General features: G+C 40.3%; 1 protein-coding gene across 2 annotated transcripts; it reads right to left on the bottom strand.

The window, feature by feature from the left end:
* Positions 1-1,063: 1,063 nt before the first annotated feature.
* LOC135513714 (interferon-induced GTP-binding protein Mx2-like) lies at positions 1,064-23,336 on the bottom strand. Of its 2 annotated transcripts, none has more exons than XM_064936596.1 (13): positions 23,259-23,336; positions 14,016-14,212; positions 11,528-11,662; positions 9,718-9,872; positions 9,399-9,537; positions 9,065-9,263; positions 8,896-8,974; positions 7,557-7,679; positions 7,319-7,451; positions 6,908-7,066; positions 2,898-2,974; positions 2,502-2,711; positions 1,064-2,108 (listed from the first exon to the last, which is right to left on the bottom strand). In XM_064936596.1, exons 2-13 carry the CDS (start codon positions 14,179-14,181, stop codon positions 1,872-1,874), a joined length of 1,812 nt encoding a protein of 603 aa, XP_064792668.1. In that variant the 5' UTR covers positions 14,182-14,212; positions 23,259-23,336; the 3' UTR covers positions 1,064-1,871. The 2 variants fall into 2 exon arrangements, with proteins under 2 accessions (XP_064792668.1, XP_064792667.1); XM_064936595.1 differs by lacking the exon at positions 23,259-23,336 and adding an exon at positions 15,022-15,260.
* Positions 23,337-26,461: the final 3,125 nt, after the last annotated feature.

Below are 26,461 nucleotides of genomic sequence, written 5' to 3'. Positions count from 1 at the left end.
TACATTGTGTTTTTTTTGTTGACCTTTACCGACACCGGTCATGGTCAACGGCTGTTTGTGCGTTTGTAAATTCTTCAGTTATTCTGCACTCTGGGTGGACACTCAGGTGGTAGCCTAGTGGTTAAAGCATTGGAATTGTAACTGAAAGGTTTCAAGATCGAATCCATGAGCTGACAAGATAATATGTTGTTCTGCTCCTGAACAAGGCAGTTAACCCACTGTTTCTAGGCAGTTATTGAAAATAAGAATTTGTTCTTAATAACTAACTTGCCTAGTTAAATAAATGTAAAAAAAAAAACACTCAGGCGAAATACTCTGAAATTGCAGTAGTCAGAGTGAATTAATGAATGCACCCAAGGTGTATCCTGCTTCTATATGGGAAAAACAGGCTACAATATTAAGCAGATTTTTACAGACAATATATATATATATAAATATATAAATAATAGAAATATATATATATATATATATTTATTATTATATATATATATTTTTTTTTACTTATTCTGGACGCTATATAAGTTTACAAGTTTTTGATTTCAGTGTAACATCAGTGTGACGTCAAGTCGGTACAATTCAATCTAAATCTGTTTTGTCTTTGCCCCGCCCCCCAAAAATACCCACCATTTTAGAACTAACTGTACTTAGAATACTGCCATATTTGGAACTTATCAGTTGCAAAAATCTTAAGTGTTCCTACTTCACATATTTGGTAGGACATTGGCATTGTGTATCATAGTCACACATATACCATATGGCCTATTTTATGTGTTTTATTCAATTGATATAAACAATACATTTGGAAGCAACATCAAATTTTTATATACACATTCACATACTACAATAAATGATCAGGAAATGGCACTATCAACCCAGCCTCTCTCAGGTATTACCCACTTCCCTTATAGTTAGTTCCCTGTTTACAAGTCAATCAGAGCATCCTCTGCGGACTGAGTATTCAAGATCATTTCAAAAGCATGAGAATATTACCTGATATTTCAGACCCCCCCCCCCCCCCCTCCCACACACACACACACAAAATACAACTACGGTAGAGTAGCCAGACTGTTTCCACAACGAAAGCCAATTTACTAAATAATCAATTGCTATTTCATTGCAGTTCACCCAACATTATTAGGCTCTGCTCGAGTCTCCTCTGTTCCTTAAAAACACCCTGGAATAGGTGTTTTATAATCAACTGAATACAATTATCTCAAAACAGCAGATATAACTAATGTATACATCTAAACCATTCCAGTGTCAAAGAGGAACCAGACAAGTGTGTCCATTTTCACCGTTGGTATTTACAGGCATCAAGTATACATGATGCTATCATAACATTATTCTCAATGCTGATGCCCCTTCGACCAATTAGAAAAGGACGGGATACAACATTTATTTCCATTCGTTGCTGTCGAAAAAGAAAACCCTGCGACTCTAATTTTTGCCCAACATGTTTACATGAATTATAAGTAGTCCCTTTTACAGTATGTACTCAAATAGCTTCTAGAGTTTTGTTGCTTGTATGATCATTAATGGTACGGCTGTTTACGTTTTGTAGATACAAGGTTTACTTACTGTACATCAGCAATGTTTTTGATATGATTAAAACTGACAAATCAGTCTTAACATCTTTCATTTGTCAATTTTGAGATTAAATATTTTGCGGATATGTGATGATAGTATAACAGGCCAGAGCTCTTGAGAGTATAGCTGTGTTCTGTGACAATGGGCATGTCATTTTCAGTGCTCTGAATCCCAAATTTGACACCACTAAAATGTCTATCTTTAAAAATATTCTGTATGTTGATTAATTGCAGGTAAAATTATTGTGGAACAGTTATTCAGCCCTTGTTGGTTACATCACAATGTCAACCACTCTGATCCCAGAGGCTACTGATCCTGTCATTGGCCAGTCCAAGACGCTTGACTTTTTCCCTCAAGGCTTCACGTTTCCGGCCAATCTCTGATTCCTCCTTCAGCATCTCGTCCAAGTCTTCTCTGTTCAGCAGGCCCAGCATCTCACTGGACAGGATCCTGGCTGACTCCTTCAGGATGAAGTAACGGATCAGCATGGGCACCTGGTCCGCCAGTCGCTGCACCACGATCTGAGAGAGAGGTAGGCGGGAGGGGAGAGGTAAGGCGCGAGGGAGAGGACTAACGATTTAGATGTAAACATTGGTTTTGTCAAAGCTAGCGTGTGAACATCAGAACTAGTAAGTGATCAAGTTGTTATGGGTTAATTAGTGGGGGTTAATTAGTGACTTAAGAGTCAGCTATTTGAGCCACTATGGTTAGTAGAATTAAAGGGGTTGGCTTAGATTAACAACACGCTGGGAGTCGTACTGCTGCCGTCCTAACCGCTTCATCTTTTCATTCAAAATACAACTTGTCATCAGTGGCGCTAGAGACTCTGCTTCCTGGCACAACTCCTCCTGTGCTCTTTAATCTACGTCTACTGACATTTGGATCTCCATGTTGGAACTAGTGTTGCGTTGTACCTCAAAGTATGAATTGAGGAGTTCGGGGTACTTGCTCCTGGTGTCATAACCTGAGCAGTCGGTTTCCCCTGGGGATTCATTCTGTGCTGGCGTCAGTGTTCGGGCAAATATTTCATCCTGTGTGTACATCTGCATCTCCATCTCAAACTGCTCTTCGATCCTGTCCATCACAGTGGTTAACTGCTGTTTCTGGATGTCATCAATGTTGGTCTAGGAGATCACACAAAGAGTAAGGATGTAGTGTGTATTTAAAAACAACTCATGTCACGTAATAGGTGTAGAAACGGCTATTCACAAAATAAAATTGTTAAAAACAACAAAAAACATAATTTAGATGGATGAACAGTGTGTATTGTGACAGATCATAGCACAGTTGTTAATGTACTGTTACGTTACCATTGAAAAACGCTGAAGGCAAGGATAATTCTCAAAGCTGTTTTTGGACACAACAAAAAAGTGCTTCTGCACCAGATCTGGAAAAACGCATACAAATGCATACGTTAGACTTATGATGTTTTCCCTTACCTCCACCACTAAGGTACTATTCAATTCCCTTACCTCCACCACTAAGTTACTATTCAATTCCCTTACCTCCACCACTAAGGTACTATTCAATTCCCTTACCTCCACCACTAAGGTACTATTCAATTCCCTTACCTCCACCACTAAGGTACTATTCAATTCCCTTACCTCCACCACTATGGTACTATTCAATTCCCTTACCTCCACCACCAAGGTACTATTCAATTCCCTTACCTCCACCACTATGGTACTATTCAATTCCCTTACCTCCACCACTAAGGTACTATTCAATTCCCTTACCTCCACCACTAAGGTACTATTCAATTCCCTTACCTCCACCACTATGGTACTATTCAATTCCCTTACCTCCACCACCAAGGTACTATTCAATTCCCTTACCTCCACCACTATGGTACTATTCAATTCCCTTACCTCCACCACTAAGGTACTATTCAATTCCCTTACCTCCACCACCAAGGTACTATTCAATTCCCTTACCTCCACCACCAAGGTACTATTCAATTCCCTTACCTCCACCACCAAGGTACTATTCAATTCCCTTACCTCCACCACCAAGGCACTATTCAATTCCCTTACCTCCACCACCAAGGCACTATTCAATTCCCTTACCTCCACCACCAAGGCACTATTCAATTCCCTTACCTCCACCACCAAGGCACTATTCAATTCCCTTACCTCCACCACCAAGGTACTATTCAATTCCCTTACCTCACCACCACCAAGGTACTATTCAATTCCTTTACCTCCACCACCAAGGTACTATTCAATTCCCTTACCTCCACCACCATGGTACTATTCAATTCCTTTACCTCCACCACCAAGGTACTATTCAATTCCCTTACCTCCACCACCAAGGTACTATTCAATTCCCTTACCTCCACCACTATGGTACTATTCAATTCCCTTACCTCCACCACCAAGGTACTATTCAATTCCCTTACCTCCACCACTATGGTACTATTCAATTCCCTTACCTCCACCACTAAGGTACTATTCAATTCCCTTACCTCCACCACTAAGGTACTATTCAATTCCCTTACCTCCACCACTATGGTACTATTCAATTCCCTTACCTCCACCACCAAGGTACTATTCAATTCCCTTACCTCCACCACTATGGTACTATTCAATTCCCTTACCTCCACCACTAAGGTACTATTCAATTCCCTTACCTCCACCACCAAGGTACTATTCAATTCCCTTACCTCCACCACCAAGGTACTATTCAATTCCCTTACCTCCACCACCAAGGTACTATTCAATTCCCTTACCTCCACCACCAAGGCACTATTCAATTCCCTTACCTCCACCACCAAGGCACTATTCAATTCCCTTACCTCCACCACCAAGGCACTATTCAATTCCCTTACCTCCACCACCAAGGCACTATTCAATTCCCTTACCTCCACCACCAAGGTACTATTCAATTCCCTTACCTCCACCACCAAGGTACTATTCAATTCCTTTACCTCCACCACCAAGGTACTATTCAATTCCCTTACCTCCACCACCATGGTACTATTCAATTCCTTTACCTCCACCACCAAGGTACTATTCAATTCCCTTACCTCCACCACCAAGGTACTATTCAATTCCCTTACCTCCACCACTAAGGCACTATTCAATTCCCTTACCTCCACCACCAAGGCACTATTCAATTCCCTTACCTCCACCACCAAGGCACTATTCAATTCCCTTACCTCCACCACTAAGGCACTATTCAATTCCCTTACCTCCACCACCAAGGCACTATTCAATTCCCTTACCTCCACCACCAAGGCACTATTCAATTCCCTTACCTCCACCACTAAGGCACTATTCAATTCCCTTACCTCCACCACCAAGGCACTATTCAATTCCCTTACCTCCACCACCAAGGCACTATTCAATTCCCTTACCTCCACCACCAAGGCACTATTCAATTCCCTTACCTCCACCACCAAGGCACTATTCAATTCCCTTACCTCCACCACCAAGGCACTATTCAATTCCCTTACCTCCACCACCAAGGTACTATTCAATTCCTTTACCTCCACCACCAAGGTACTATTCAATTCCCTTACCTCCACCACCAAGGCACTATTCAATTCCCTTACCTCCACCACCAAGGCACTATTCAATTCCCTTACCTCCACCACCAAGGCACTATTCAATTCCCTTACCTCCACCACCAAGGTACTATTCAATTCCCTTACCTCCACCACCAAGGTACTATTCAATTCCTTTACCTCCACCACCAAGGTACTATTCAATTCCCTTACCTCCACCACCATGGTACTATTCAATTCCTTTACCTCCACCACCAAGGTACTATTCAATTCCCTTACCTCCACCACCAAGGTACTATTCAATTCCCTTACCTCCACCACTAAGGCACTATTCAATTCCCTTACCTCCACCACCAAGGCACTATTCAATTCCCTTACCTCCACCACCAAGGCACTATTCAATTCCCTTACCTCCACCACTAAGGCACTATTCAATTCCCTTACCTCCACCACCAAGGCACTATTCAATTCCCTTACCTCCACCACCAAGGCACTATTCAATTCCCTTACCTCCACCACCAAGGCACTATTCAATTCCCTTACCTCCACCACCAAGGCACTATTCAATTCCCTTACCTCCACCACCAAGGCACTATTCAATTCCCTTACCTCCACCACCAAGGCACTATTCAATTCCCTTACCTCCACCACCAAGGCACTATTCAATTCCCTTACCTCCACCACCAAGGCACTATTCAATTCCCTTACCTCCACCACCAAGGTACTATTCAATTCCTTTACCTCCACCACCAAGGTACTATTCAATTCCCTTACCTCCACCACCATGGTACTATTCAATTCCTTTACCTCCACCACCAAGGTACTATTCAATTCCCTTACCTCCACCACCATGGTACTATTCAATTCCTTTACCTCCACCACCAAGGTACTATTCAATTCCCTTACCTCCACCACTAAGGTACTATTCAATTCCCTTACCTCCACCACTAAGGTACTATTCAATTCCCTTACCTCCACCACTAAGGTACTATTCAATTCCCTTACCTCCACCACTATGGTACTATTCAATTCCCTTACCTCCACCACCAAGGCACTATTCAATTCCCTTACCTCCACCACCAAGGTACTATTCAATTCCTTTACCTCCACCACTAAGGCACTATTCAATTCCCTTACCTCCACCACCAAGGCACTATTCAATTCCCTTACCTCCACCACCAAGGCACTATTCAATTCCCTTACCTCCACCACTATGGTACTATTCAATTCCCTTACCTCCACCACTAAGGTACTATTCAATGTTGCTTTATTGGCATGACATTCAGGCATTATGTATTACCAAAGCATCCAAAACATTTACAATTACAAGACATACAAATGGAACGAAAAAGAAAAACATGAATGGGAGTGTTTGTTGTCTTCGACTAGCAGGGGGTCTCTGGACGGCTGTGTCATTCACCTCCTACACCCGAACCCCCCACCACGGAGTGAGGATCAATATCACGTGGAGGTAATGAAGTGTTTTGTGTGTTTAAAAAAATAAATATATCAAAAGTAAATAATGTAATGATGTACATCCGAAGAATAGCATGTGTGTGTGTTCTATCTAATGGTCAAACACTGTCCCTGACTGTCACTCACTGTCCCTTACTGTCACTCACTGTCCCTCAAGCTATGACATGATGAAACATTGGTATCTAATGGTCACTCACTGTCCCTCAAGCTATGACATGATGAAACATTGGTATCTAATGGTCACTCACTGTCCCTCAAGATATGACATGATGAAATATTTTTTGCCAAATATTAGTGTATTAAAAACAATCAGTATAGTAAAAAATGAAGTGAAAGTACCTTTGATTTTCTGTAGTGTGTCCATAGCTGGATTTTTCAGTTCCCCCACCAGTTTCTGAACTACACTTTCAAATAAAGTGTAGTTATTGAAACCTGGAAGTTCTCGTCCTCTGTGCTTCTGGTCAAATTCATTGACCACATCTTGGGTCATTTTGTGGTCTAAATTGAGGGAAATGGAAGTTAATCATTTTTGGGGGGTAAAATAAATTAAATAATGAGAAATAAATACTATTGTGTTCCATTACTTATTGCGAATAAGAATTGATTTATGAAGGGGCGCATGCTTACACATTTACCAGCATTACATCTGTTTATAGTACAAACATGAATATTTGTGAAATATAGTGAAAATAGTTATTCCTGTGCAATCCCGACAATAACCTGTTTATCGATTTAAAATAGTGTACTTACAACCTGCCCTGGAGTGTCCAAGCTTTTCAAACCATTTTGCAAATATGTTTTGCATGTTAATGAATAGATTTTCATCGTTCTTCAGCTCCCCTCTGCACAGCTGATCAATCTTGTAATTGAACTGTTTTATCACCTGCGGGGGTAAACAGACCACAGTAAATAGCCGGTGATGTGTTGTTGTTTTACTGATACAACTTTATAGTAATGATGACAGCTGATAGGTTGAGTGATTACTCACCTCAATAAGGTACTTCCTCTTCCCTACAGGATCCACCGGAGGACCACCCTCATACTTAGTCAATTCTGTCTGATAAACCCACAGCTGCTGTTTTATCTGATCAGACATCTGTGGCATGGATTTCTGAAAGACAAAAAAAAAAAAAACACGGTTTCATCTGATATATAACATTATTGTCATTCAAGAAGCCTTAAAACCTGTTGTCACTAGGAGGCAGTATTTTCATTTTTGGAAAAATAACGTTCCCAAATTAAACGGGATATTTTGTCAGGACAAGATGCTAGAATATGCATATAATTGACAGCGTAGGATAGAAAACACTCTAAAGTTTCCAAAACTGTAAAAATATTGTCTGTGAGTATAAAGCCTGAGAAAAATCCAATCCGGAAGTGACTCATCTTTTGAAAGCTCTGCGTTCCGATGCATCCCTATTGAGCTGTGAATGCCCTATCAACCAGATTACGCTTTCTACGTATTCCCCAAGGTGTCTACAGCATTGTGACGTAGTTTTACGCATTTATGTTGAAGAATACCCGTAGGCGGCTTCATTGCGCAAGTGGTCACCTGATGCTCCCAGAGAAATTCTCTGGTAAAATACAGAGGTAGCCATTATTCCAAACGCTTCTACTGAGAAACCAATTGTCCCGGTTGATATATTATTGTATAGATATTTGAGAAACACCTTGAGGATTGATTATAAACAACGTTTGCCATGTTTCTGTCGATATTATGGAGCTAATTTGGAATATTTTTGGTGTTGTCGTGACCGCAATTTCCAGTCGATTTCTCAGCCGTGAAGAACAAACGGAGCTATTTCACCTACAAAAATAATATTTTGGGAAAAAATGAACTTTGGGAGTCTCGTGAGTGAAAACATCCGAAGTTCATCAAAGGTAAACGATTTAATTGGATTGCTTTTCTGATTTTCGTGACAAGGTTGCCTGCTGCTAGCAAGGCATAATGCTATGCTAGGCTATCGATAAACTTACACAAATGCTTGTCCAGCTTTGGCTGTAAAGCATATTTTGAAAATCTGAGATGACAGGGTGATTAACAAAAGGCTAAGCTGTGTTCCAATATATTTCACTTGTGATTTTCATCAATAGGAATATTTTCTAGGAAGATTTATGTCCGTTGCGTTATGCTAATTAGTGTCATGATGACAACGGTCCCGTTCACGGGATGGTGTGTCACTAGAGGTTAAGCACCTATTCTGGTTGCTACTGCCCCCTAGGGATGGGATGTGGAAGTGTTCTATCTAACTGTGCTCCTAAGCAAATAACTACCTCCATTCTAAACTAGAATGCATAAGGGACAGATGATTAGAAGTTGGCCTAACTTGGATGTGGTTGACCAGGGTTTGGGTGAGTCTAGCGGCTAGGCACTTGGTGGTTACCCTTTCTTCATCCAGGAGGGAGCTATACATTGAAAAAGAGAGACAAGATATAGTGGAAGGACATCATTGTAACTTGAGTGTCAAGAGGTCGAGAAACAGGTAAACGGTTCACCTGAATTCGTCATGATTTTCGAAGAAGTCCCTCTCCTCCTCAATGGCGTCATTTATGGTGACGCCATCGTTAATTTGCTTCTGACCACGACATTTCACAATAACGTAGCCCATATTGAGAGGGATGATTTTATTGCGAACAATGTCCAACACGTCCTTCTCTGTTCCCCTGTCAATCAGGTCTGGCTTCGTCAGAATGGCTGTAAGACAAAAAAAGACACAAATAAAGAAAACATTACTCTTTGAGCAACAACACATTGAAGACATTTCAGTGCAAATAAACCTTCCCTGTAGTATGTTGTTATTATTTAGTCTACTTTCTATGATTTATTTACCCAGAGTTCTTGTGCCTTCAGGATCCACTTCTTTGGCCATTTTCAGAGCTTCTGTTGTTGCTATGTCAACATTGCATGGCACCACCACCAAGTTAATGGTTTTTTGTTTTGATAATATTTTCAGAATGAGATGTTTAATCTAGAGAGAAAAGCCAGAAGACATGACTGGTGTGGTTTTGTTTTATCAATCTTGGTAATGTCACTTTTTATGGATGTTTTAATGTGACAGATGTTTTATGTATTGATATGTCGAGATCACGCTACTTGAATCGAAAAAAAGATTGGCTAAAATCCGAAAGTTAACAAAATCAAGTCTCACTTGAGCTCCAATGTCTTCTGGTTGTCCTTGTACTGGTACCCTGGCGATCCCAGGTAAGTCTATCAGAGTCAGGTCACACACTGAAGAGGACATGATCTTCAAACTGATCAGTTCATCACATATCCCCACTCCTTCTCCTGCTAACTCGTTCTGGGCTGTTAAATGCAATTGAAGAAATATGTACAGTGGGGCATAAAAGTATTTAGTCAGCCACCATAATTTGCAAATTAATTAATTAAAAATCCTACATGGTGATTTTCTGGATTTTTCTTCCCTCATTTTGTCTGTCATAGTTGAAGCAGTGGTGGGCTGTCAGGGCCAGCAAGGCCTTCTCTGCTGGCCTAAACATCATCAGAATATATATATTTTTTTAAATATAATTTCCCACAAATATGTATTAAATTATTCCCCAGAGTAAGAGTTACACTCTTCATTTCATAGCGTTCCTCTTGGTTGCACTGCTTCCAGCCCCAGGTTGAGATTTGGAGGGCTGGTCTTTATGTTAGATATTTTATCCAATCATATTCAGCCATCATGTGTTGCCAGGGGTCTAAAATCTGCCCTCAGGCCTTCAGAATCAACAGTGCTGGCGCTTGTAGCTTAAAGTGAATGGAAATTTAGTGTCAACCAATCAGCTTTATTTGGCTATTGTACGTCTGCTGGCTGGCTCCAGTGTTACACAGGAGCCAGCTAGCAGGCGTAGTGCCTGCACGTCTTTTGATTGGATTACCAATATTGAGAGGCAGGTCCTATATGGGTAGGTCTCAGAACTAGGAAACTGAAATTGATCAACAAATTAATTTGCGTACTACTAAACTGTTTTTTCAACCCACAATGGCGGAAGGAGAAGATATCGATTTGGTCGAGGATATAATTATAACGGCATTCTCAAGACAAACTTTTCAAGAAAAGTTAGACATTGTCAGGAGAGGTAGACGCCGACGCTACAAAGCCGACGCTACAAAGACAGGCTCCGAGAAGCACTGCAAACTGTACTGCTGGGAATGTCTATTTGCAAGTGATCGATTTGGTGTTTGGAGCCACACTGGCTTTGCAAACCTGAGTTGTCAAACCAAGGCAGCAACGAGACACCAAAGTACGGCTGGGCACTTACACGCAAAGGTACTTTTTGAAAACTTTTGGGGACACCCGAGTGGATCTACAGCTCAACGAAAAAGCGCGCAGGGCAACGAAGCTGCACAATGAAAAGGTATTGTACTCTTCCCCTGCAATTCTCTGAATAAAAATGTGAATTTCAAGGTGACGCAACGCCTTGTTATACTGCGTTTCTGTCTAAATGTATAGTGTCTAGAGCCATGGCATCATAATGATGGTAATAAGAGGTGGATTAATTCGGGTGGGACTGTGTAGGACTTCACTGAAGGCCCAGGCCCCAGAACCACGGCACGCTACTAAGTTGAAGTGTACCTATGATGAAAATTACAGGCCTCTCTCATCTTTTTAAGTGGGAGAACTTGCACAATTGGTGGCTGACTAAATACTTTTTTGCCCCACTGTATGTATGTACACTAGAACCTCAACGGTACAGTCAGTTATGGATTGACCAGACAAACGAGCACTATCGAACTGGGACTATTTTTTTTTATTTTTTTTAAACCCCCTCAACAAAAGCATAATTACTGTCGTCTACAGACCAATGTAAATGTTGTTTACATGTACTAAACACATTGTATATGTTCAAGATCCGGCTAAATGATCAGAAAATGCATGTAAATATACAATACATCGTTTCCACAAGATTTGATGTTATTTTTAAATAGATTACACAAATAGTAACATTTAATCCAACCTTCTTTAACGTGTCCCGCGACTTCTGAGGGGTCACCAATATGAATACGTTTGTCTCTGTATGAGATGACAGCCTTCCACGACACTCCACTGACATAACAGAGTCTGAGTTCCAGTGGACACCTGGTGACAATACCTGGACATTTAACATGAAATTACAATACAACCAATGCTATATAAAAATTAAAAAAAGTTTTCTGGTGAGCATTGTTTCAGCCTGCCCCTGTACAGAACAGTCATTCAAGCTGGGAATTTGACTCCATCCCAAGCCACCCTGTTCACGCAAACCACCAGAACACTAATTTTGTAGGCCAACCCTATTTGTTGATGTAACGGATAACAAACTGGTTATAAATTTGGCCACTATGTTCATCTGGGAAGAAAGTTATCCACATGACAAAATACAAACATTTGGGACTTACCAACAAGTAGCCTATCTGAACACTGAGTTTTCAAGGTAATGTATGGCTATGGGTGCACCCTCATAAACTCTCTAGGAATACACCAATCATAGCACATACAAATGTACAAGGCTCGACACACAAAACAAATCCTTGGACTGAGGACGGGCAAAATAATGAAATGGATTTTCAGTTCTCTGTCTCTGTCTCTCTCTCTGTCTCTCTGTCTCTCTGTCTCTCTGTCTCTCTGTCTGATTCTCTCTCTCTCTCCACATCTAGTTGCTCTGCAGAATGAGATTAACATTGTATTACTTGTGCAGTCATAGATTGTATGTCCCTCCAAGATTACAGTCCTACTGATGATCTCATAATAAAGCACATATTAATCTGAAATCATAGCCTCCATGTTTAGGTTTGTGCTCTGAAGGTTCCTATTCTGAGTCTGCACTGACCATCACCTCCAGTTCTGCAGGAACCTGAAGCTCTAGTGTTGCTGCTTCCTTCCTTCCTCCACCTTTACAAAGAAAATACTCTATTATCATACTCACTATCATTCGTGTATCAGTAGGCTATATTAAGAGTGGTCTCTTAATTTGGAGTGGTCTCTTAACTCGGAGTGGTCTCTTTAATTTGGAGTGGTCTCTTTTTTAATTTGGAGTGGTCTCTTTTTTAATTTGGAGTGGTCTCTTTTTTAATTTGGAGTGGTCTCTTAATTTCTCCCAGAGCTGTATATGATTGTCGTAACTTGTAATGCTGGTACTAATGGCGCTAATGATCTTTGTCATTTCCTGTGCTGTGTCACACAAGCTACTGTGTTACGTTCATGATGTTTTATGGTTAGGTTACTGTAGCCTGTTTCTCTGTACAGTGGATGTGCACTTTCCCTAGTTTGTGGCATGAGTCATGAACTAATGCCGGCAAGTCCATTGACTAGGTTGACTCTTTTTTACTAGTTGAAACATATTGACTTCAATGTCATATTATGATCGCTATGTTGCACTCATTGCTATGATATAATTCCTCCACGAAGACGTAAAACGTGCAAACTGTTTAGTCTACCGGCCGTTGTATCACTATTATTAGCTAGGCTACTTAGTTAGACATGCTGGGTGTCAGTGTGTGCGTGTGTGTGTGTGTGTGTGTGTGTCAGTGGTTTAGCTCGTGTTTTTGACTGACCTGGTCCCTTACTGGCGAACATGTCACTTATTTTGCAGCGTCTGTGGCAAGGGCCTTTCTCTTTTTTTATATTCTCTCCCTCTGCTCCACCTTTCCTCTTCTGACAGTCCATTTCGCCGTGCGACTTGTCTAAAATGTTATCCGTAGAGAGGCAGGTAGACCGTAGACTATGTAGGTTGCGGAGAGACCTGATGTCATTTTTGGTGCGGGGACACTGCTGCGAGATCCGCGCCTGAGGCGTGGATTCTCCGTCAACTCATTTTTTATGTTACCTTTATTTAACTAGGCAAGTCAGTTAAAGAACAAATTCTTATTTTCAATGACGGCCTAGGAACAGACAAGGGGCAGCTGGCAGGGGCAGCTCCTTCTCTATTCCAATGGATCTCAGGTAGTCTATTCCTGCTTGCTATATTTTTGCTGGTTAAGTTGACTATTCACCGCAGCCAAAACGACCCTCAGGCCACCGGGAAATGTCCCGGTGCTCCCGACGGCCAGTCCGCCATTGGATCCGTGTCAGGTCTTGTGGAAACTCTGTTAGGTACATGCGTGGAATTGCTATTTGAAGTGGGGACAACAGTATACCACTGTCAGGGCAGCCAGGAGGGATAAATGCACAGCAGAAGTAAATCAATGCACCAGTATTAAAAACTAGTTTCAAAAGTTTGTTGTTTTATTTAAATTAAGTCTGTCAAATGTCATAGTATATCCTTGTTGGTAACAATGTCACAAGGATAATCTAGTTTAATTTATAACAAAGCTTTTTTTGTCAAAATAGTCCCACAACAAAACGAAGAAATATCGCCCCCCAAAAAATAACATTCACTCAAGTAATGGAACAGTTTCGATAACTGGATCGCAATATAGCCTATAGTTCCATAATAACATTAGACGCCACAGAACAGAGTATCTCACCATTCCCTCTGGGCAGTGCCACCCCAGATAGGGCCTCAAGCACAGAGCTCTTTCCTGAACTCTGGTCTCCCACCACAGCAATGGATGGCAGAGGCAGCTCCTTCTCTATCCCAATGGATCTCAGGTAGTCTATTAAGTCAATGTAGGGCCTGACCCGCTCAACCATCTGGTCCTGGAATTGTCCACTTGTTGGTTCACTGGGGGAAAAAAGCATTTTAAAGCAATGAAATGTGCTTCTACATCTGCATTGCTTGCTTGTTTGGGGGGGGGGGTTTAAGCTGGGTTTCTGTATAAGCACTTTGTGACATCGGTTGATGTCAAAATGGCTTTATAAATACATTTGATTGATTGGTTGATTTGAAATGATGAATGATTATTTGAAATTACCAATGTATGGCTAAATAGATTTTCCTCTAATTGAAACGTGCAGAAAGGAACTATAACATGTTCTATTAATTACACTTAAATTTAAACACTTTCACACTGTTTTACTTAATATATGCATGAATAATTATCATGGACTAATGGTTGAATCCTTTTGCCAAATGCAGGTATTCAAAAAATTCAGCCGACGTATTATTGCGTGAAAAAAATGTAGTTCCACATGCAGATTTATTTTTTATTTTTATATTTTTATAAATGAGAGTTTTCAGAATATCTTCAACTGTTGTGAGAAATACAGTGTTTCTGTACATTGTTACGGTGCCCAAAGAAGTTAGAAATTAAGCCAGTATGTCATTATCACAACCTGCAATAACGTTACACCTGATCCATTCTCACGATTTGTTTATTTATCATTACCTTGTTTATTATCCTTTCCCTCTCAACACAATGTATCATCAAATCACATTTTACATTTAGATTATGACTGTTTACTGTTGTAATTTATGTACATGCCCAGTTCCTAAACTTAGAATTTGTATTAACAAAATCATATAAAATATCAAAATATTGTACACAAGAACTATTCAACAATTGGTTTGGATTAGTTTTAAAATAATCTCACCTCATTTTTAAAAAATTGAATTGCCAAGGAAACAAAACAAAAAAACGTTAATAAGAGTATCTTCTCTTGGATGAAATCACTTCTATGAAAACGACATGCTCAATCACATGTATTTTGTCCTGAATACCCATAAACCTCAGCGTAGTTGGGATATTGTTCCAAAGTGCTTGCACACCACCCTTTCTTTTTCCTGATGGTGATATCCTCGGAGTTGTAAAATAATCTTGGTGGCATTCTAGGACATTCCACTTACACCAACGGTCAAACTTGCAAATTGAAGTAGTTTGGGTGTCAGGTAAATATTTAGAAGTTTGTCCCCCCCTAAAAAAAGTGTGCTGTCTGTTTTCTACTTCCAAAGTGATTCTCTAACAAGTTTACAAGATACTTTAAAAAAAAACGGAATTTAAAGGGGCATTAAGCAAAAATAAACAAATAAATCTGATAAAAGAAATGGTCTATCTGGCGAGTGGTGGAAGTCATAAACATCTGTTTTGAGTCCCAGAATTGACTAAAAACTGTAAATTGGATAACTTTGGTCATGAAGTCAGCATTTGTTTTTTTACGAGAATATCTGAGATTTAAGGAATCGATGACGTCTCCACTTTCCTTGGGATATTTGATGGTTGGGTTTTGATTTCAATCACGCCCACTAACACAGGATGGTAATGCCTAGGCTACAAAGCTACTTGTATTCGTAAAATTGTCAGTTTATAGACTTGGATTGGATTATACTCAAAATCAGAAAAAACACAGAAGTGTTTTAAAATTCCCCAAAATTCTCTTCTCGGTCAAATTTCTTAATGAGGAGGAAGAAAAATCAAGGCGAAACCTGTCAGTTCAACATTTCAGATCCCTGGCGGAGAAAGGAAACAGTGAGTGGACATAACTTTATCTCTATAGGAAGAGCCAATCAGATCATCAGTCTCTCTGATCAACTCAGCAACAATAAAGGCTTTACATAACAGTTTCAGTTGGCAACATTTGAAGAATGCAATCGATATAAACAGTAATAATTTTATAACCATCCAACGTTTATTGATACCTATAAACTGTATGGCTGCTTCACTGACATTCTCACCTACATTCACCTTCGTCAGTTAAAAATTGTCTCACAAAAATGTGTTTCTTAATGTATTTTTTTGTGTGTTTTTGCCATCTTTAGCAACAACAAAAAAAAACATTCTTAAAAATCTCAGGTTCCCGGGTTCAAGTCTTGGTCAGGGTCACCCCTGATTTCGCCAAGGCCTACATTGGTGTCAGAAATGGGATTGTACTGAGTGAGGCCAATTAAACTGGTTTCTGTAGACGTGCTTTTCCCACACCGAAGAAAGGGTGTAGTGTAGTGACTGTACAATACCTAGCGACTTTTCAAAGAGGTTTTGACCTTTTTGGCATATTGGTTTAAAGGGTCGTTCCATGAAATTAGTGCCTTTTGCGTCACTTCGATATTTTAAGTATAAATTGTGCATAAATATTGAATTTTAAAAGCATGTGATATTGAATGAAGTGCCCTTTAATATAGACCACATGAACAATTCAATAAATCAGATTGTGTTATATGAATAAAGACTTGCTAATTCATAATTTTGACATATCTTCTAGGATGATTTTAATCCACCTAGCCCCAAAATTTCTCCAATAACGCAACCATGTCCCTCATTTTAAAGTCTACCCTGTTACGTGAACTGAACTCTTGTTTTAATATGGTGAATAGTTTTTTTTTTCCCAAAAGAAACATTGAATATCTAATAATCAAATCATGGTGTAAAAGCAGGTGAGCTGGTTCTACTCTGTCTGGTGTTTTGTGGTGGAAAACTGAGCAAGTTGAGCATAACACATCAACTCTGTTAACCATAGATAGACAGGATAGAAACGTTTTTAACTATTTGAATTTTTTTTGTGAAGCTTGTATTCAATTGCCCCTCTCTGTTGCACACAACAAGCTTGCATTCCCCCTGTAACAAAGGGGATTTATGGCTGATTTAATATTATTTCAATCCCTATTACTTTAAGTCACTTACTCATATATATATATATATGAGTAAGTGTAAGTATATATATATATATGCACACTTTTTAACATCTTAAGATGTCATTTTTATTAAGTTGAACATGTGCTCTTTATGACAATGTTAAAATTAGGTGAAATAATATGTGCTCTTTATGACAGAATGTTAAAATTAGGTGAAAAAACATGTGCTCTTTATGACAGAATGTTAAAATTAGGTGAAATAACATGTTTGTTTTTTTACCAAGTTACACTCCAAAAAGGCACCTAATTGGTCAAACGACCCTAAAGGTGTTAGACTGACAGTCGCAGGGACCTGTGTTCAAGACCGGGTCGGGGCTACCCCTCAAATCCGCCACAATAAATTGTATTAAATCCTACAAACATTTAATTTAAAAGTGCATTGTAATGTACAGAACAGCACACTCAAGTACAGTTTCATCGAGTACTGGCTTAAATGAATGAACACCAGAGATAGAATGCATTATTTATTATTGTTTAATTTTATTAAATAGTTTGGGCTATGGTCTCATCTCCGAAGGAATGCTCCTTGGAGCCAAATGCTGATGACAGTTAGCCCGAACCCCCCCCCCCCAACATAAATAACTTACTAAGGGGAAGGGACACGTGGAGCAACAGTTGGACCTGAAGATTAAAGACAATGATAATTAGATGTAAAACAGATGGATGTGAAGAATAGAACAAAGGTGTTTTACGCTGTAATGAAAAGTATTATAGGAAATGTTTATTAATGAAAGCGCACTGAGTGCAGAAATCAAAACATTGTTTAATCTGATTGGTTGAAATCAGACATCTGCATTTTCATGACTGTCCTGTAAGGATCAGAATGGTCAGATCAGACTGGTGGGAGGTGACAGTAACCAGGCCTCCATCTCTCCCACAGAGGGGAGAGGGGGAGCTGCTGGATGGTCAACCGTTCACAACCTGTTGTAAATTACAGGAGAAGGAGGCATTCTCTCCCCTCCAAGTATTTAAACTAAGGAATGTTCTTTGTTAACAGACTTTTCCTGCTGAAACTCTAACATGGATAATGGAACAATATTTCTAACATAAGAATTTGAGGAATGGTCAGTGGGGTAGCTGTAGAAAACTAATGTCATATTGTTTTTCATTTTGTGATGTCATTAAAAACTGTATGGACCAAATACTGTAACTTGGAAAGTATATCCCCATTATCTGTCAAGTGTTCATCCAATATGTTGTGCATATGATATGGAAAATTGTGATTTTTGTATTTTTGTTTAAATAGGAATGTGATAACTTCCAATCATATACCTTTGCACAGTAAGTAGCCACGTCCCGAGTGAGGTCAGAAGAGCGTGCCAGTCTGATGGAACCATCCTTTTTGACCAGAGTGCTTAAAAGGATTGACTAAGAATTAACATACTAGACCAGAACATTGCCAGGTTGCTGTTGTGCGTGTAAAGTGGTCTGAATCCTGAACCCTGAATAATCAACACGAGGTGTAGGCGAGAAGCTCCCCTCTCGCAGACAATCACGGCTGATTAGCTGTCCTAAGTCAGATATCGAGGAAAGCTAATCTAAGAGGGACCATCCTACTACGCTTCAAAACATCCCATCCTACTACAAGTCTCAAATCACTGTATTCTCCGACTATCATCACCAATGGGAATCGTCGACACGGCTGACTGTCTTCCAGAGTGAACAACAGTAGAAGAGACGGGTCCGTACCCTTACAAGCCTGCCTCTGAAAGGCCAACCCACCTCCCTCCTAAGAAGGCCTGATTCCAACAGAGGTGGAGGGCAAATGAGCACTCACAAGTAAATACATTCATGATTTCTTATTCTAAACAGGCGGTGGTTTGTGTGCACAGTATATGATTAATGGGAGAATAGTTAATATCTACAATAGATAATATCTCTCCCCCCCCTCTCCATTTCTGAGTAAAACGCTGTCATATTGTCAGTCCGCTAGGGACTTTCTTCTCCTGTATTATGTTATCCTGTGTTCTCATTTTACTTAGCTAAAAAATTAATAATTAATTAATAATTAAACCAATTGGTGATAAACTTCTCCTTAATGCAACCGCTGTGTCAGATGTCAAAAAACCTTACGGAAAAAGCATACCATGCAATAATCTGAGTACAGCGCTCAGAGCCCAAACCAGCCAAAGAAATATCTGCCATGTTGTGGAGTCAACATTAGTCAGAAATAGCATTATAAATATTCACTTACCTTTGATGATCTTCTTCAGAATGCACTCCCAGGAATCCCAGTTCCACAATAAATGTTTGATTTGTTTGATAAAGTTCATAATGTATGTCCATATACCTCCTTTTGTTAGGGCATTTGGTAAACAAATCCAAACGCGCGTGCAAGTCCAGCGGAAAGGTCCAAAGTCCAAAAAGTTATATTATTGGTCGTAGAAACATATAAAACGAAGTACAGAACAACATCCTAAAGATTGATTAATGTAAATCTTCAATAATGTCCCAACCGGAGAATTCCTTTGTCTGTAGAAAAGCAATGGAACGAGAGGTAACTTTCACATGACCGCGCGTCACGAGCCGTTCTCTCTGCCAGACACCTGACCCAAACAGCTCTCATTCAGCCCCCCTTCACAGTAGAAGCCTGAAACAACGTTCTAAAGACTGTTGACATCTAGTGGAAGCCTTGGGAAGTGCAAGATTAACAATATCCCACTGTATCTTCAATCGGGGCTGAGTTGAAAAACTACAAACCTGATTTCCCACTTCCTGATTGGATTTTTTTCTCAGGTTTTTGCCTGATGTCTGTTATACTCACAGACATTCAAACAATTTTAGAAACTTCAGAGGGTTTTCTATCCAATACTACTAATAATATGCATATATTAGCATCTGGGACTGAGTAGCAGGCCGTTTACTCTGGGCACGCTTTTCATCCAAAAGTGAAAATGCTGCCTCCTATCCCAATGAAGTTAAATAACCTCTTCCATTGTGCCACAAATTCCTAATGAGTTAATTGTTACATGATTCATTTAAATCGGGTAACAATTAAACATAGTAAGTGGACTAAATAAGTAACAGTCATCAGATTAACGAAAGTAAAGTCACGACAGGCTACACAACCACGTAATGTGATATGTATGATTAACATGAAACACTAGCTGTTGAACCCAATAGTGCTGAAAATGTGGGAAAAGTCCCAGTCTTAAAAGTCTCCGTCCAGTTCAGACCTGCTGAGTGCTTTGCAAATACAATAATGAAGGGCCCCTGCAGCTATATGCATGAGTAATTGGACACTTGCCAACTAATGTAGCCAATGGCTAGCTATGGTAAAAGAACCATTGAGCTTAGAGGATAGCCAATAGATTGGGCTTGGGCCAGACATATGAGGTGTAGCAGAACATAACCAGTAACCTAGTTTCTGGAGAGCGAGGGTGGAATTTAAGTAAGATACTTACGAGGGAGATGTGATAAGGTGCGTCTCGGTGAGAGGCGCAGGAGAGGGGACACCACTAAACAACAATTGGATCTAAAGATTGAAATCAATTATTAATTTGAGGTAAAAAAAGAGATGCATGCGAGGAAAATAACAACAGTGAGATTGTACTGTAATGGAAAGTATTATATTGCATTTTTTTTAATAAAGTATGGCGCGCTGAGTGCCTGAACAAAACATTTGCTGATGTGTTTAGCCATAGAACAACACCACGTATGCTGTAATGTGATTTGAACCCTATCAAACAATAGGGACACATGACAAAGTGTCTGACTCTATGCCGGCCTGTGAATGCTTCAAATTGTTACATTATTTAACTAGGCAAGTCAGTTAAGAACACATTCTTATTTTCAATGACGGCCTAGGAACAGTGGGGTTAACTGGTCTAGGAAGAGTGGATTAACTGGCCTAGGAACAGTGGGGTTAACTGGCCTAGGAAGAGTGGGGTTAACTGGTCTAGGAACAGTGGGTTAACTGGTCTAGTAACAGTGGGTTAACTGGTCTAGGAACAGTGGGAAGAGTGGATTAACTGGCCTAGGAAGAGTGGGGTTAACTGGTCTAGGAACAGTGGGTTAACTGGTCTAGGAACAGTGGGTTAACTGGTCTAGGAACAGTGGGTTAACTGGTCTAGAAACAGTGGGTTAACTGGTCTAGAAACAGTGGGTTAACTGGTCTAGAAACAGTGGATTAACTGCCTGTTCAGAGGCAGACAGAACTGCCTGAGGGCTGCGAGCCCTATACGCTATAGAATAGAAAGTAGCTTAGTATCAGTCATGCTGATTGAATATGAATGGGCAAAAGTGGCACGAGACAAAGCAACCGGACCTAATAGTTGCCTGAAATATTGTGATTCACCTAGTGTGCTTTGGCTAGGCCTGTGAGTTGAGGCCCACTATAGACTTACCATTTTCCCCGTAACGTAAGCTCAATGAACTGCAGACTACTGAGCCTGAAAACCCCCTAAAAGTACACGGATGGGAATCACCCTGATAATCCATAGAAACTGTAAGACCAACCGTGAAAAGGCACTTGAGTAAAAGTGTTATAAAGTTCTGAGTGCTAAAACAGGACAAGCAGGTTCCAAATGAACCTTGCCCCGCCAGCAGTAAGGGAAACACCGAGGTGGAATCCATTGCTGGGTAGCTTTCATTTGCAAACAGAGGTTGGTGATGTCACACCCTGACCATAGTTTGCTTTGTATGTTTCTATGTTTTGTTTGGTCGGGGTGTGACCTGAGTGGCCATTCTATGTTGTGTGTCTAGTTTGTCTGTTTCTGTGTTTGGCCTGATATGGTTCTCAATCAGAGGCAGGTGTTTGTCATTGTCTCTGATTGGGAACCATATTTAGGTATCCTGTTTGGTGTTGGGATTTCTGGGTGATTGTCCTTATGTCCTTTTTCTGTCGTGTGTTACTTAGCAACAGTGTTAGGCTGTTTCGGTTTTCGTATTACGTTACAGGTGACTGTGGGACCAACCGTTGTTAGATGGGTATGAGGTTTGAAGCTTGCATAGAGATGCATTTCCCCGAATCATCAGTTTGGGCAAGATGTAACTCGGTTCTTAGAAACTTCGCCTGTAACAATGAAATAAATTATTAGAATGATAATTAACAGGAATAGGCTACAGGCAACATAACTGAAGCTGAAAGTCACAGTTAGTTGATTATTGGGACGGTGACAATAGTTTTGTTGTTTTGGCTCTGTACTCTGAAACGATACAATGCCTGTGAGGTTAAAGTGCCTGACTGTCAGCTTTAATTTGAAGGTATTTTCATCCATATCGGGTGAACCGTTTATAGCACTTTTTTGTACATAGTCACCCCAATTTAGGGGACCAAAAGTATTGGGACAAATTCATGTATGTGTGTATTAAAATAGTCAAAAGTTTAATATTTGGTCCCATATTCCTACCACGCAATGATTACCTCAAACTTGTGACTCTTCAAACCTTTTTGGGGTGCATTTTCTGTTTGTTTTTTCGTTGTGTTTCAGGTGTTATATGGCATTCCAATATAATGTATAGAGAGGAGGAGAGTGGAGGCGAGGGGAGAGGAAACAGAACGACACGTTAAGGGGAAAGAGTCGGCCAGTGGGTTACACACCTGGAAGAAACATGACATGATTCAAATAGACTTGATGAGAGAATGAGATTGCTGCCAGTAAGCATTTAATTGACCGGTGAAGCCTTACACACGTCTATCCTGTGTATATTCACGGTGCATTTGGAAAGTATTCAGACCCCTTTGATTTTTTTTTTCTCCACATTTTTCTTAGATTACAGCCTTCGTCTAAAATGTATTAAATCGACCCTTTCGGCGTCTGAAATGACTTAAACAACACGGAAAGCAGAGACCGTTATTTGAAAACTGTTGCTGAACAACATTCCGCACATTGGAAAGAGGAGAAGAAACAAGACGCTACGTTGTATTCATTCCCACTATGATTGCCACGCCCTGACCTTAGAGAGACGTTTTATTTCTCTGTTTTGGTTTGGCCAGGGTGTGACTAGGGTGGGCATTCTAGTTTCTTAATTTCTATGTTTTTCTGTTTCTATGTTTTGGCCGGGGTATGGTTCTCAATCAGGGACAGGCTGTCTATCATTGTCTCTGATTGGGAATCATACTTAGGTAGCCTTTTTCTCTTTTGTTATTGTGGGTAGTTATCTTTGTTAATGGCACTACAGCCCTTGTAAGCTTCATGGTCGTTTCTTTGTTTCTTGTTTTGTTGGTGACATTTTTATAAATAAAGAGAAAATGTACGCTCACCACGCTGCGCTTTGGTCCAGTCATTTCCACGATGACAACCGTGACAATAATGATGATATGTTTTGTATTCATTCCCACTACGCCTGTAGAAAAGGAAACAAAGGAAATCATATTATGCTGAATGACGATGAGCCCACCGGATTGAACTTTCGTAAAACTACATAAACAAAATCATTCTGACATGTGATATGTGATCATATGAGCATAATGACACATTGAAAGAATTCCGTAATAATAACTTTGAAAAGACACAAGTCAGCATTCCAGCAACGACAGATAGCAGCATAGTAAATCCATAAAAACGTTATACCTTCAACTGTAAGTTTATAAAAATGTACAGTATGAATGACTCAAGTAATAAAACAGAAATGATATACCACTCAAATTTTTATTTGTCTCCTCCCTTTCTTCACATTCTTTGTCTTTATGTTTGACTTCACTATAATAATAAAATAAAATGCAATATTATTTGTCACATGCACCGAATTACAACAGGTGTTTCACCTCACAGTGAAATACTTAGTCCTTAACCAACAATGTTTAAGAAAAATAAGAGTTAAGAAATAAAAATATTCACTGAATAAATTTTTTTTTTAAAGAGGAAAAAGAGAAAACAAAATTCAGGAGTCTTATGTCTCGGGGGTGGAAGCTATTTAAAAAGCCTCTTGGTCATAGACTTGGCGCTCCTGTACCGCTTGCCGTGTGGTAGCAGAGAGAACAGTCTATGACCTGGGTGGCTTCAAATCAAATCAAATTTTATTTGCCACATACACATGGTTAGCAGATGTTAATGCGAATGTAGCGAAATGCTTGTGCTTCTAGTTCCAACCGTGCAGTAATATATAATAAGTAATCTAACAATTTCACAACAACTACCTTATTATACACACAAGTGTAAAGGAATGAATAAGAATATGTACATATAAATATATGGATGAGTGATGGCCGAACGGCATAGGCAAGATACAGTAGATGGTATAGAGTACAGTATATACATATGAGATGAGTAATGTAGGGTATGTAAACATTATATAAAGTCGCATTGTTTAAAGTGACTAGTGATACATTTATTACATCCAATTTTTTATTATTAAAGTGGCTAGAGATTTGAGTCAGTATGTTGGCAGCAGTCTCTCAATGTTAGTGATGGCTGTTTAACAGTCAGATGGCCTTGAGATAGAAGCTGTTTTTCAGTCTCTCGGTCCCAGCTTTGATGCACCTGTACTGACCTCGCCTTCTGGATGATAGCGGGGTGAACAGGCAGTGGCTCGGGTGGTTGTTGTCCTTGATGATCTTTATGGCCTTCCTGTAACATCGGGTGGTGCAGGTGTCCTGGAGGGCAGGTAGTTTTCCCCCGGTGATGTGTTGTGCAGACCTCACTACCCTCTGGAGAGCCTTGCGGTTGTGGGCGGAGCAGTTGCCGTACCATCAAAGAGAAAGGAAATCATAAATGTCCACCTATTTATACACAATGCATTCGGAAAGTATTCAGACCCCTTGACTTTTTCCAGATTTTGTTACGTTACAGCCTTATTCTAAAAGGAATTAAATTGTTTGTCTTTCTCATCAATCTACACACAATACCACATGAAGGCAAAGGAAAAACAGATTTGTTTTCCATTTTAGAAAAAATTGCAATCACACTGCACACTGCCTTTTCCCATCTAGACAAGAGGAATACATATTTAACAATGCTGTTCATTGACAATAGCTCAGCATTCAACACCATAGCTCATCATTAAGCTTGAGGCTGTGGATCTGAACCCCACCCTGTGAAATTGGGTCTTGGACTTCCTGACGGGCCGTCCCCCAGGTGGTGAAGATAGGAAACGACATCTCCACTTCGCTGATCCTCAACATTGTGGCCTCACAAGAGTGCGTGCTCAGCCCCTTCCTGTACTAACCTGTTCACCCATGACTGCGTGGCCATGCATGCCTCCAACTCAGGTGAAGGAATGATGCTTTGTCTAGATGGAGGTATGCTAACTTGTGTCACTGGCATAGAGGGCTTTGGTGGAGTGGCCTGTCCCCCGTGCTCCATGTTGGCTGTTGACCTCGGGAGCCTCCGGGGACTGTGTGCCATGCCGTACCAGAGGGGCAGATTGGGAAAGAAAGGCAGACAGGTCAGGTCCATGTGGAGGGGTGGTCAGGTCAACTCCCTGTTCGCTCCTCTCCAGGAAGGATGAGACCATCCGTGCCTCCTCCAATTCCATTCTTGTTTAACAGTGCCACAGCTGCTGTGCCAGGTCTTTGGCAATGAATTCCCATTCCCGTCACACAGCTTGGGCTAGCCACTCAGCTGTTGTTGACAGAAGAATTGATGTGGGTGGTCTTCCAACATGGCCGCCAGTAAGCGTCATACATCACCCTGGCAACCCTCTAAAGTGTCTTTTGAAAGACGCAAGTCAGCATTCCAGCAACGACAGATAGCAGCATAGTAAATCCATAAAAACTTTATACCTTCAACTGTAAGTTTATAAAAATGTACAGTATGAATGACTGGAGTAATAAACCACAACTGGTATATGGCATTACTGCTTGCCGGCCCAACCCGACTCTGTTTTTTATTTGTCTCCTCCCTTTATCTTCAAATGATTTGTCTTCATGTTGTCACCTTTATTCCCATCATCTTCTCTTGTTCACCAACTGTCTTCTTTCTGTCCATCTGTCTGCGTCTTTGACTTCTGTAACTACTTATACACCTACGTGAGAATGCTGTTCATCGACTACAGCTCAGCGTTCAACACCATAGCACCCTCAAAGCTCATCACTAAGCTAAGGACCCTGGGACTAAACACCACCCTCTGCAACTGGATCCTGGTCTTCCTGACCCCCCCCCGCATGTGACTAATACATTTTGATTTGATTTGATTCTTCCGTTTTCACAAATGACAATAACAACCCTCAAAGGAAATCATAAAATTTGGGCCAATATACTGTATATAAAGATTCATAGGATTATAGCTTTACTACAGTACCTAACATCCATAATATGGAGCTTCTTCCATCAACTCAAAAGTTAATACAAGGTCAAGCTGCCATGATGTATGTGTCAATTACTCTGGTCCCCAAAACGTTATACTCCATGATCAAAACACATAAGCTAATAGGGGAAGCCCCTGCCTTGTTCCTAGATAATTCTACGACCAATAGTCCAACTCTGCATATGTAAATCAATCAATATTTTATTTTATTTTACATTT

Source organism: Oncorhynchus masou, chromosome 25 (genome assembly GCF_036934945.1).
Source record: "Oncorhynchus masou masou isolate Uvic2021 chromosome 25, UVic_Omas_1.1, whole genome shotgun sequence".
NCBI classification, from domain to species: Eukaryota; Metazoa; Chordata; class Actinopteri; order Salmoniformes; family Salmonidae; genus Oncorhynchus; species Oncorhynchus masou.
This window is presented reverse-complemented; position numbering and strand designations above follow the sequence as displayed.

What these genes read in the sequence shown, in the direction of transcription:
- LOC135513714 (XM_064936595.1), bottom strand. An exon ending in CAGAAGACATTGGAGCTCAA is followed by an intron (nt 9,538 to 9,717) that starts GTGAGACTTGAT and finishes TTTTCTCTCTAG; the next exon opens with ATTAAACATCTCATTCTGAA. An exon ending in GAAAATCATGACGAATTCAG is followed by an intron (nt 8,975 to 9,064) that starts GTGAACCGTTTA and finishes TTCAATGTATAG; the next exon opens with CTCCCTCCTGGATGAAGAAA.